This window comes from Dermacentor andersoni, chromosome 10 (assembly GCF_023375885.2).
Source record: "Dermacentor andersoni chromosome 10, qqDerAnde1_hic_scaffold, whole genome shotgun sequence".
Lineage (NCBI taxonomy): Eukaryota > Metazoa > Arthropoda > Arachnida > Ixodida > Ixodidae > Dermacentor > Dermacentor andersoni.
The window spans coordinates 49,800,339-49,812,915 of NC_092823.1; the positions used below are offsets into that span (position 1 = coordinate 49,800,339).

A 12,577-nucleotide genomic window follows, 5' to 3' on the forward strand; every position below is an offset into this window, starting at 1 on the left:
ATGCACGGGATGCGGGCGTTTTTGCATTTCGCCTCCATCGAAATGCGGCCACCGCGGCTGGGATTTCACCCCTCGACTTCGCGCTTGGCAGCGCAGCACCATGGCCGCTCAACCACCGCGGTGTGTAACTTGCACGTTTAAAAACGTAGCCTCAAGACGATGAACTGATTGTAGCCGAACCATGAAGCGATAGCGTGGCTAAGCAGTGGTGAGCTCACATCTCTTAGAACGTGTCGTCATTCTGAACATCTGTTCCATTCACAAGAAGTTGCCTGCCTCACTGCTCAAGCTATCTTATAGTCGCTTGCATTCAGTGATAAACAAAAGCAACAATACAATGTTTTACGAAAAAGGAATTTCCACATCTTGTTCAGATCTGTCGTTCAACTGTTTGTTTACTTACTGGAACCGCTGCAAGTTTCTCGAAATTGTTCCTGTAGATCAGAATTCCAATAACATTGTTAATGGCCTCATTACATTTGCCAAGAAAACTCGAGCATTTTTGAAGCTGCGATGAAGAGTTGTGGCCCTGATGAGGTGTCTTCTCTCATGTCTGTCACTGAGAATGGGCTGGTACGTTTCTACAATGTTGCGTACTGTTTCCATGGAAACCGTTTCGCAATCGTTTAAAATTCAAGTGGGCTGTTATTTCCTGGTGGTATTTGACCCTTACATCTATATACTGTTAAACTTTAGCCAGTAATTAATGAACTGACAAAATCGCACTCAAGAGGCATAATGACGGACAGAACTGAGACTCTGCGAGAAAAAATTCTGTCTAGAATATTTGCCCCAAAATGTAACTTGGCAGCTCTTCAGTGGTCCAGTCGGTATTTTAGCGTTGAGAAGCGTATCCTACTTGAAAGACTTCCTGGAATATGGAGCCCGAAAAATATGCAACAAGCACATTATGTATAGCCCATTAACCAAAAGGTATAGACGAAGGAAAGCTTCCGTATGTATGGGCAGCTGTGGGAAGCGTAACAGTGACGCTGGTATTGTTTTTCCAGCGTGAATGAACTGCGTATCATAGCACGTAATAAATATTCTTCAGCGTGTTTCCTTGTAGGCTGGAGCTCCGGTGCTTTGCCATTCGACACGCACATTACACCCGCACAAATATGGCAGCAGATGGAATTTATAGCACCATCGTAAAAAAAAACTGCATCTAATTCAACTTATCGCCCAATTTTCAGGCAATATTTAAACCGAGCGCGTCAGGAGCCCAGTAACGGTGTCCGCTTTATTACGTCAGATGAAAATGTCTTGTGATGAAGTGTGTGAGGAAGTGTGTGACGAAGTGTGTGAAGTGTGTGATGAAGTGTGTGACGAAGTGTGTGACGAACTTTGAGACGAAGTTTGAGACGAAGTTTGAATGGTGGCACGTCGTAGTTAATACTAATAACACATGTAGTGGCTCATGCTAGCCAGGCGAAACCTGCTGCGATGTTAACTTCGTGCTACGAGTACTGAGCCATGATCATGAACCATGGTTTTTTACTAAGCAGCTTTGCACATCCTGGAGAACTAAGCAACTTTCCATTGAGATCAAGTCATTGAACCACAAATATGAGCGGAGCAATATCCTGTGACAAAATGCCAAAATATCAGTGGTTCGATTGTTTTCTGCGAGGCTACGACAAATACTAGCGCGCATTAACCTCCTTATGAACGAATAGAATGCGTTATCATGTACTATGTAGAAGCCACCTAATTTGATATATTTGATGCAGACGTTCATGTTGCATGCTTACAGACTAAATGACGGTGTTTAAAATGGGAGGCCTGTATAAACAACACAAGGCGTCAGGCTTAACACATTAAGCGATACGGTTGGAGCTAACGTTTAGTAGGATTTCTAGCTTCAGCTATTCGTCACCTTTGAAGGGCCTGCTGTGGAAGCCACCATTGCACACCTAATGAAAAACAGTGCACATAATATGCAGCCGGAAGTTCGGTATTTTGTTGCTGTCTGTGGGACACTACCAGCGGAGACTGTGCCACGGTTTATTCTAACTCCACCGCTGGAATTGTATAAAACGCAGCAACTAAAGAAGCGATTATTCGTTCGTTTGGCAGCAAAAGCTATTTAAGTTTGCAACTCAGAATACTTGCCTCTTTCAAAAGCTGCGCCATGCAGGAAGCACGACATTTTTACTGAAGATCCCGTGATGAGCCTCTCCAGGACAGAGCGGGCCAGGGACATCCTTTCATAGACACGGATTGCCGTTATCTTTGATAGCGCGGAGATAAAGAGGTTTGGGGATTTATGTTTATGCGGCCGTGACAATTTCAAGAAGAGTTCAAGTGATCTTTATCGCTAGCAATCAGCAAGCTGCGATGGCTATTTATGAACGTTTACTTTGCTGGATGTGGACCTGGTTCGTGAGGCTGTGAATGTTGCACGTGTAATGCTAGCAAGTGTCCTCATCACCAGTCTATGTCAGCTGCAGGACGGAGGCCACTCCCAGCGAACTAAAATTACTAGTGTTTTGCTCCAGCTGTCCCCATGTTAGGACTGCTGAGTTCTTAATTTCGTCACACCAACAAATATCGGCAGTGTCCAAAGTTTACGACCCTCAAGACGGAAGAAAAATTCTGCATACTTACGGAGCATGTCTACAAAGTTAAGCACTCGCATTATCGGGCAGTTTTACTGCGCTTGGTTGCAGACTGCTCGGGAATTCCGCCATTTGGTCAGATCTCGCTGGCCGCATAATTTCGACACCGACAGTACTTGCTCTGAGCAATACGTGATTCAACCGCTTATCAGATAACGGTCCTTTCTTTGGAGAACTTTGTTCACAATGCGCCAGCGCAATTAATATTCCCTATCTTAGCGCCACGCTTTGCAGCAGGAGAGCACCTCCAGTGCGGGCCTCTACCGCAACTTCTAAGGCAACGTAGGGTCATGGTGGTGAAACTCAAGATCTCATGAATCACGGATCTCACAAGAGTACGTCCTGGCCCAAATACAAGGAATATTTTGGGAATATTAGGGTATTGCAAGGCATACAGAACCGCCACTACTATTCACGACAGAAGCATCAGCTCCAGTAAAACACTCTGTGACTAATCAATAGAATGTCACACGTTCCACATCCAAAATAAGAAAGTATGCTTACCACACACCATTACGCATGCCTCACCGGCACACTTTTGGGACTATACATGGCTTCACGATGCGCTTGTTTGGAGGCAGCAGTCTGGCTTTTCCTTGACTGTAGATGGCAGCCTTTAAGTGTCTCGAACTGAGCAGTCAACCACTCTAGTATACGATTTAATAAATATACGTAGCACACACTGGCTTCTCAATCATTGGACGAATAAATATTTTTAAACAAGTCGACAAGGATTTATTTCTCTTTAAACTCCGTTTGAACAACGCATCCTCTTATAGGAACACTAATGTCTTATAAATATGTGCGAACATTCTAGACATCGAATGCACATAAAACAATCTCTCCATTTGATTAGCATTCCATTAGAAAATTCGCTGTCGGAAAATGTCTAATATGTGCTTGTGTTCAAACAGAAGGGATAACAACGCCTATTGGATGATCGAAGGCAAAGGCGACAGCAGCAGATGCTGCACATAGGCGCCACAGTTCCTCAGTGAGCGCATGAAGCAGCCAACTGCTCTACAATAAATTGTTTATTATGTGCAAGGTCCTCAGTCGGCCCGCCATGCAATTGTGAAGGGCCATTAGATATTTGAATCAAATAATGTAAATAAGGCATCTTTTTTTTTCCAGATGAACCCTATGCTAGCCTTATATCTCACTATGTTTGGAAATGACGAACTATTTATCTGATTAAACAATCGAAAGCCGTTTTTGCCATTTCACTCTTAGAAAAAAAAATGGCTGTGGCTTAGCTAAGGTTAAGCCCAGGATGCGAAGCATACTAGCCTTTATTTTAGTTGTTGAACCACTGTTTAGCCTGGTGAACTGCTGTTGCTTGGCTATATTTGGTTCGGCTAGACGAAGAAACAACTCATGCGTTACTCTGCTTCGCCTTCAAGAGTGGAACGCGACAGCGTTCCCGTCGACCCGCCAAGGGGTGTAAGACAATGGGCTACGGCGCAGCGACTACTCGCCCCGCATTGGACGCGGTGAGCGTCGAGCAACGCAGCGTTCGGCGCGGCAACGAAATGTGCGCCTGAGCAAGCGACGCACGCCTGAGCCTTAGAAACAGCTCGTTTCTAAGGCAACACCGCATTCACTAGAGGCGCTTTTGTACCGCTTTGAAGCATCGTACTCGTCGCTCAGTGGTAGCGTCTCCGTCTCACACTCCGGAGACCCTGGTTCGATTCCCACCCAGCCCATCTTGCAAGAGTTGAGCCAAAGCCACCTAGAAACAAGTGCAGCTGCTTATATACCGCCGCGATGCCGCGAGCGACGGCGCGAGTTGGAGCCCCGTTTCTCCTCTGTCGTGACGTCACGGTGTCACGTGGTATTGAAGATGACACCGCCGCGCCTGAGGAGCTGGGTTGAGCTCTAGTAATATGCTTCGCATAAAAGTAGGGGGTACTTTTAGGGTAGTTCAGGAAGGAATTGCGTGTATCGAACTATATGTGCAATCTACAGCGGCTGTGGTTTTTGCGCAGCTAGGAACTGTTCAGCTAGATTATAAAGAAATTCTACCATCTCTACCTTCAAGCTTGTATTTGGTTCCTTTATGGGAAATTTGAGGCTAACTACTTCTTTTATAGTAACAGCTTGCTCGTATTGTTTCGATTCTTGTTTAACTCGGGAAGCGAACGCGTATTATCATAACTTCGCACTTAATACTGCTCTCGTTTTATCGCTACAAATAAAAACTCCGAAATTTGAATCGTCGTGACGTAGAGAATTTGCGGACGTAAAGTAGGCATCGATTACAATACACCTTTCAATACATGGTGACGTCACTGTCGCTCACTACGGAAAACTTGCAATATACTTTCCCCACTCATCGCCACGCAATGACAGCATATTGATAACATAATGTACTGCACATAGACGACGTCTTTTTAACAGCTCTAAAGTGCCTCTTGAACATAACTCGTCCTTTAGCTTTTGCACGTCGGAAAACAACTTTACTGGCATAGAACGCGGGCGTGCGATGCCGTACATATATGGTATCCTTTTATTAAACTCGATATGAAGAAACCAGAAGATATACAAAAAGAATGCGGATTTAATTATCTACAATAAACTTATATTCTCTGACTCGCCAACCCAATTACTAAACGCAGGGATTCTGCCACTACAGCATGGAGTTCGATGAGCATACATAAAATTCACGCATCAACTAATTCACAGCGCGATCGAGATACGCAAGTAAATGCGTCTCAATTTTGTGCATAAGACCAGCAAGACGCAGGCATTCAAATATTGGTGGTTCCACACCTACTGTTCTGGGTATTCATTTCTGGCACGAGCAACGAAAGAGACGAATAGACTGAGCCCTTCATTAACAGAACATCGCTGGAAGAATTCATCTTTGCCATCCAGGATAACTTTTGCAATCTGAGATCTGCTAGCACAGTTAAATGTGCTGTTTAGTTGTGTGTTGTGTTTTGAGTGCTACTTCCAATAACGAGTACTTTCGGATGTCTGGGTCCTAATTAAAAATATACTAATTTTCTTCATATGGATGACCCTCTAGCTAAGATCCTGTACAGGGTTAGCTATGTATAAATAAATGTGTCATTTCATTCTCTCCATTCCCGCAGTGGAAAGGCTTTCGCAGTTCGCCTCCCGGTGATTTTCACTTCGATTATCACTGTGTTTCCGCGGTCGCAGAGGCTGCACGTATTCCGCTCATCAGCTGCCTGTGCTTGGAACGCAAGCTTTTAAGTCCGCGAAACTCGAAGCCACTTCTCCGGGGCCCGTCCTCGGCATCCTGTTGGCTTTACTGGCCAAATAAGTGTTCCACACGATAGCCACGCCACTGCCGAACGGCTGTCGGTAGCTGAGGGGCACAAACTTGAAGTTGACGAACTGCGCCACGGGCCAGATCATGTACATGGTCCTCAGGATTTGCAGGTAGTTCGCGTGCACTGACTGCTTGATGTCGTCCCACGAGCGTCGCTGAAGGGCGCCCAGAACCACCATGAAGCTGGGCACAAACAAGGGGCCGAATATTGTTTGGTCCAAGAGCACTTTCTTGACCACCAGCGCAGTGCCGGCGCCACTGCCGACGACCCGTTCGAGGATGAGGTACCAGCCGCGGACGACGGGACCAACGAATCCGACGCCCATGATGAAGAACCTGCAAATTTCGACAGCACCTTTAGAGAGTGAGATAAAGGTCGGTCCAGCACGGAGGAAGGGAATAACTAGGCGGGAGCATTACGTAAGAAAAAGTTGAAGCGAACAAAAATTGGCTCAACACGTGACCACGTCGCGGTAAGTTCTGGTGGCTTCTAACGCCACACTTTCCACAATCAAGAGGCGAAAATTTCGGCTGTGGCGTAATTGTGTTCACAATTACGCCGCTGTCGAAAACTTACACCCCAGCTAAGAAGAATATAGTAATTAGCTCTGTGTTTATGTGGTTGAGCTTTGCACCACTAGCCGGCGCCACCAATCTGGCCTCTCACGTTCACGCCCCCGACCATCCGGTAATCCGCCCAAACCGCCCCAGTTTGCCGGAATAGCGGACACGCTAAAAGTCTCTAATGGGTCGACACAATCCAACGCAGGGTAACGTGTTGGCCCGCTTTCTGATAAAGAATAGGCGTAGGAGATCGCTTGAAGGAGAGTGTGCTTGCGAATACCGGCAGCGTTGTCGTAATGCTTCCTCCCAGTTCATTCCCAAGCGATTGCCGCTTCATGGCTTATGAGGAGATCACCTCGTCATGGGTGTTTCGTCGCTTTCTGGATGGCTCGTGAGGAAAAGAGGCCCACACAAAGGTGCTTTTCCTAAACGACATAAATGGCAGTAGCTGTTCTATTGCCAGCACTTCAGCCGAATTGCCTTTTTTCACACTATGTGGGAGATAACGATTCCGATGCCCTGTTGCGTCATAACAAAGGCACGGCAACCGGAAGAACATTCACAAGAAAACCAGTATGTGACCTTGGCTTTGTGAGAAAGCTTGTGCAACGTGCCGGTATCCGGACATACTTACCTGTTTTACACATAAGTCTCATGCACTTCCGATCATTACATAATAAATAAAATTGATACCGCAAAAAAAAATCATGCAGAAACTCCTCTAGGAGTTGTCAAAGGATGTGTAAACACTGACAATTGCTCATCTTCACGCAGCCTGTTGTTATTATCAATATTATAAAACTTGATCCGATCAGTATAAACTCCCAACAACCCTTATACCTTGTTAACCTTATCGGACTCTATGCGAGCGTTGTCAGCACTTATCGGTCGATATCAACCTTATCGCAATCGATACGATCCTTATCAACCCTTCCCTGTCCTTGCCTATCTTATCTGGCATGATCCGACCCTTAACTCCTACCGATCTTTAACAATCTTATCGGACTTACTCCGTCCCTTATCAACCCTTATCTATACTTAATTATTAACTGTATCAGAATCGCTTCGACCATTATATGTCCTTATTGCTGTTAAGCATCTTTTCCATCCGCGCTGCACCGCTACCAACCGTGATATGACCCATCTATGCTCTCATCGTTCCTTATCATCCTTATGAACTCATCGACTGCTACTATCGCCAGCGGTTTTCCTTTCCAATTCTGTTTCATACATTAATTTCGTTTAGCAAATTGTCTTACTTGACAGACGGACGGACAGTAATGCTTACGTGTTTAAAAGAAAGAGAGCCCTTCAGGGGCTACCAATTTATTTTTCCGCAAAATAAGGTTTTCGTATACTCTCTAACGTAAGCTACCTGAAGTTAACCTGACAGTGTCGAACGAAATTGAACAAGAAGCTATAATGAACGTGCAGGCACCTTCTATGTACTGCTTACATGTAATCGCATTCCAAATAAACATTTTCAACGCGCGCTTTGCGATCAGCCAAAAAGGTTCTTTTGGGTTACATCAGGCATCATTTTGGATTGCATCGCTTCACTTTGTACTGATGTACGTATACCAGGAGTGCATGTGTTCAGGTTTTATCTACATTAATGACAATCATCAGCTACATCATATCATAGCCACAGCCTGGCGTCGCATGCATCCACGAACTTCGTTGTGGATTTGGAACGCCCGCAGCTGTAAACTTTGCTATAGACAAAAAACTTAATCACAAGCTAAACTGAAATTGAACTGTGAGGTTTACGCGCGAGAACCGCGATAACAATTCGCTCGTCGATTCATTATGAGGCACGCCGTATGGTAGGGGACTCCGGATTAACTTGGCCACCAGGGGTTCTCTAAGCTGTCCCTATATCTAGGTTAGACCATAGTCTCCGAGATTTGAGCACGCCGGTTGATTTTGAGAAAGACCTGCCGGTGAGCGGAAATCTTGGAGGGCATGTTTAGAAGAGCGTATTTCCATTTCCCCACCATCGAAATTCGGCCTCCGCGGCCGGAGATGAAATTTACGACATAGGGCTTAGCAACACCACGCCATAGCCGCAAAGGCAACTCGAGGCGGGTTATAATCACCAGCACGACCCACATTGTGTAGCACCATATTTGTAGCACTAATAATTCACCGACTACGACTATTAGTCAAACCGTTTAGTACAAGCGCAAGAGAGGACTTAGCATACACGCAAACCTAATTGGAGCTATGAATTGGTAGTTGACACGACCAAACCTTCCTAGTCGATGCGCAGAATAGGAAGTTGCTGAGCACAGACTTTGCGAGACCAGTGCAGGTCAATTTCTGTATTTCCAATAGAAGGGATGCCTTCGCTGCGTCATATGCCACGCATTACCAGTCGTTTCTGCACAAGCAGCAGCTTGTGCATGTATTGCGTAGAATGCAACAACGCAGTTTAATCAAGTTGTTATGCTTTACGTTGATGCTGTGATTGACATTCAATAGGAATTAAAACTGAAACGAAGAAAAATAAGTAATTGTGACGAGCGTTCAAAAAAAGAAAAAACTATAAATGAGAATAAGAACAAGCAATCGAGTATACATACAAAGCATCACCTCCATACCGCTTAATTGTTTGCTGTTGAGGCGTAACGCAGTACAATGTGCACTGAAGGTTTGAAAAGTTACCACTTTCACAGCAACGTCCTGCGCATAAATAGCAATAGTGAAAACGAAAACAAAGCGGTGACGTTGCCACAATATCTTGCGCGCACAAGAACGTACTTGCATACTCGCTTGCGCATATATGCAGGCAAGCGCAAAGATATGTAAACACACTTTCACACACTCCCGCACAAACAATGCGTGATTGCAGCAGAATATTTTTGGCGGTTGAAGCTGCACAAATGCTCCTCGTGATCTAGGTGAACGTTGCAGAACCCCAGACGTTCAACAGTAGTCTGGAGCTCTCCACGACGACGGCGTCATATGCCCACGTGTTTCTTTGGGACGTCATAACCCACGAATCAATCATTTCCTAAGTTCAGTGCACCTACGTCGCAGAGTAATCTTAAATTAAATTATGGGGTTTTTACGTGCCGAAACTACTTTCTGATAATGAGGCACGCCGTAGTGGAGGACTCCGGATATTTCGACCACCAGGGGTTCTTTAACGTGCACCTAAATCTAAGTACACGGGTGTTTTCGCATTTCGCCCCCATCGAAATGCGGCCGCCGTGGCCGGTATTCGATCCCGCGACCTTGTACTCAGCAGCCTAACACCATAGCCACTGAGCAACCACGGCGGGTGCAGAGTAATCTTGGGCTGTATATCGGAATGAACCTTTTTCATTTTGCGATAATTCTTGCCCCTCTGTTTGGCTATATTGCCGTGGCCGGCCATTCAGCAGCACGAAGGAGAATAAATTGGAATACGAATAATTCGTACAAAATACAGTCAAAGGAGCAATTGCAGAGATGTCACGCATACAATGTCTGCGAGTATTCTGCGTTGCGGCAAATACTATCCGGTGGTCAGGTTGTTTGTACGGCGCGTCAAGCATAGATAGGCTTTCCTCATCTAGTGAATGACTCGTCGATTCACCAGTGCATGTCCACGTCATAATCGTGTTATGCCAATTTCCTTTCTAAGAAGGACTTATTACCTCGCTCTCCTTAGTTCTTTCATCGTGAAGCCCATGGCGTAAAGCGGCAAAGAAGTTTGAAGTGGTTAAAAAAAGGAAAAGAGAAAAATTACGACCTTTGGAGCTTATCTTGTCCTACGATGATAATCGTGATCTGCCTTGCTTGCGTTTCCTTTATTGAAACCTCCGCGCTCGGTACTTTCCTGTGGAGAATGCAATGTCACGCTGATAACGCCCATGCCGTTCGTGAAGCACCGGGTCGCAGCGTTAAAGGAAATGCGGACAAGATCGGTGACGATTATATCTGCGGGGCAAGACAAGCCCCAAAGGGTTAAAACTTTAGAAGTGTGCGCTCTAAAAACAGTTGCACCCTTTGGGGTGTATATTTGCCGCACATCGATAATCGTCATCTGTCTTGCCCGCATTGTCATGCTGATAACGGCATGTGCGTTATCAGCATGACAGAGCCTTCTCGACAGGAAAGTAACGAGCGCGGCGTTTTCAAGAAAGGAAATGCGGGCAAGACAGATGACGACTATCGTTGTGTGGCAAATATACACCCCGAAGAATGTAAACTCTTTTTAGAGTGCACCTTCAGGCAAAGTTACACCCTTTGGGGTGTATCTCTGCCACACAACGATAATCGTCATCTACCTTGCTTGCGTTTCCTTTCTTGAAAACGCCGCACCGTCTACTTTCCTGTCGGGAATGCTATGTCATGCTGATAACGCGCATGCCGTTCGTTACTGGAAAGTACCGGGCTCGCCGCGTTAAGTAAATGCGGACAAGACAGATGACGATTATTGTTGTGGGGCAAAAGGGTGTAATTTTGCTTAAGAGTGATATGTGTTGTTTCGGTACAGTGACACGCCCCACATAGCACAACTTCAAAAAAAGAAGAAAGAACAGTTTACACTCTTTGAGTTGTCAATTATTTATTTCACGTGCCTTTCCTTTCTTTTGCGCCGCGCGTCCGGTACTTCTATATCACGAACGGCATGCACGTTAGCAGCGTGACAGAACATTCTTGACAGCGAAGTAGCGAGCGCAGAGTTTTGAAGAAAGGAAAGGCATGCAAGACAGACGATGATTATTTGGACATAAAATACGCCCCAAAGGGTGTAAACGTTTCTTACAGTGTAATTTCAGGAACACGAGACACTTAACGTATAAACCGGAATAAAGGTCTGCCCCCGACCTTGACTATAGGCCAGACGACGACTCGCATTGTGAAGACCGCTATATAAGACGATGGGCCGCCTTCGCTCTTTCATTTTTTTTTGGGGAAAAAAATATTGACGTATATTTAAGTTTAAACGGAAATTCGCGCATCAAAAAGCCTACCTCGCCGCTCGAGGCACATCGACGTGGGGCCGGCGTTCGATCACCTTCTGTGCGATCAGGTCTCCCGAAACCATCACTGTGGCCGTGGTGATCATCTGCGTCTTCATCGGGTGATCGCGCACCATACGCGCGTAGAAATTCCACGCCTGCCGCATATCCGGTGCTGCGGCAGCGCTACACAGCCGACGGAGAACAAACGTGCCGGCTCTCGGTCGCACGCTTTGCACGGGCGAGCGCTTCCGGAACCGCACAGTCGCTAAGCGAGTGAAGCAAGCGCGTTAAAATTGCACTGACGTGCCTCTGGCGACAGCGAAGACGCGGGCACGTGTCCAGCGAATGAAAGAGAGCCGAGAGGAGACGTCTGGCCTCTTGAACACCTTATCGCGAGTGACGCGGCAGCGGATGACGTCAGGAGCAAGCGCTCCCAGCTGTGCGCTCATTTCGCACACCTCGCTCGCAAGGTAGACGTACTGCTTACGTACGCAACGCCCTCATGAAAGGGACTCATTCGAGCGCGTGACCTTCGATCCGCTGCAGGTCTGCGGTAAGGTCCTTTAGTCTGCGGCCGCTTGTAGTGCCACCGCTAGGCGACTGGGAGAAGTTTCAGAGATGCTGCGTGGTCTCCGAGATCGGGAGACGTGCGGTTCGCTTTCCGGCTCAAACCGCACACCGTACCGCTGGCTTGTCGCACGCGTGCGGTCGCGCAAAAAAGAATAAAGAAAGAAATTAAAATTGTGCATGTTCTAGGACAGTCGTACAAATTTCGACGCGCAATGATTCCGCACAAGCCGTCTGAATCTAAATTTGCGGCCCTGTTCGAGACATGTGCAGTTTTTCGCACAACCGCACGCGTGTGGCAGGCGAGCGGTGCGGAGTGGGGTTTGAGTCGTAGGCCCAGGCGGAGTGCGCGCCGCCTGGTGGACAGGAATATTGACTAGCGCCTTCGTGTACAATCGAGGCTTATTTTCTTTTAGTGTTTCGACGCCCGAGGTCAAGAAGTTTGGAGTACGATAGCATTCAAACATTGCTGACTGGTTCTCACGCTTCCCGGTAGCTGCGCTTTGTGTAACCGCAATGTTTACCGGGAAACACTGGCGGTGAACGCTATGGAAGAACGCGAGCTT

General features: G+C 46.5%; 1 protein-coding gene across 1 annotated transcript; it reads right to left on the reverse strand.

Annotated features, from left to right (window-relative positions):
• Positions 1-3,331: 3,331 nt before the first annotated feature.
• Positions 3,332-11,887, reverse strand: LOC126543673 (mitochondrial inner membrane protein Mpv17-like). The gene is made up of 2 exons (XM_050190780.3): positions 11,454-11,887; positions 3,332-6,258 (listed from the first exon to the last, which is right to left on the reverse strand). The coding sequence occupies exons 1-2, from the start codon at positions 11,606-11,608 to the stop codon at positions 5,811-5,813; spliced, it is 603 nt and encodes a 200-aa protein (XP_050046737.2). The 5' UTR covers positions 11,609-11,887; the 3' UTR covers positions 3,332-5,810.
• Between the last annotated feature and the right edge of the window lie 690 nt (positions 11,888-12,577).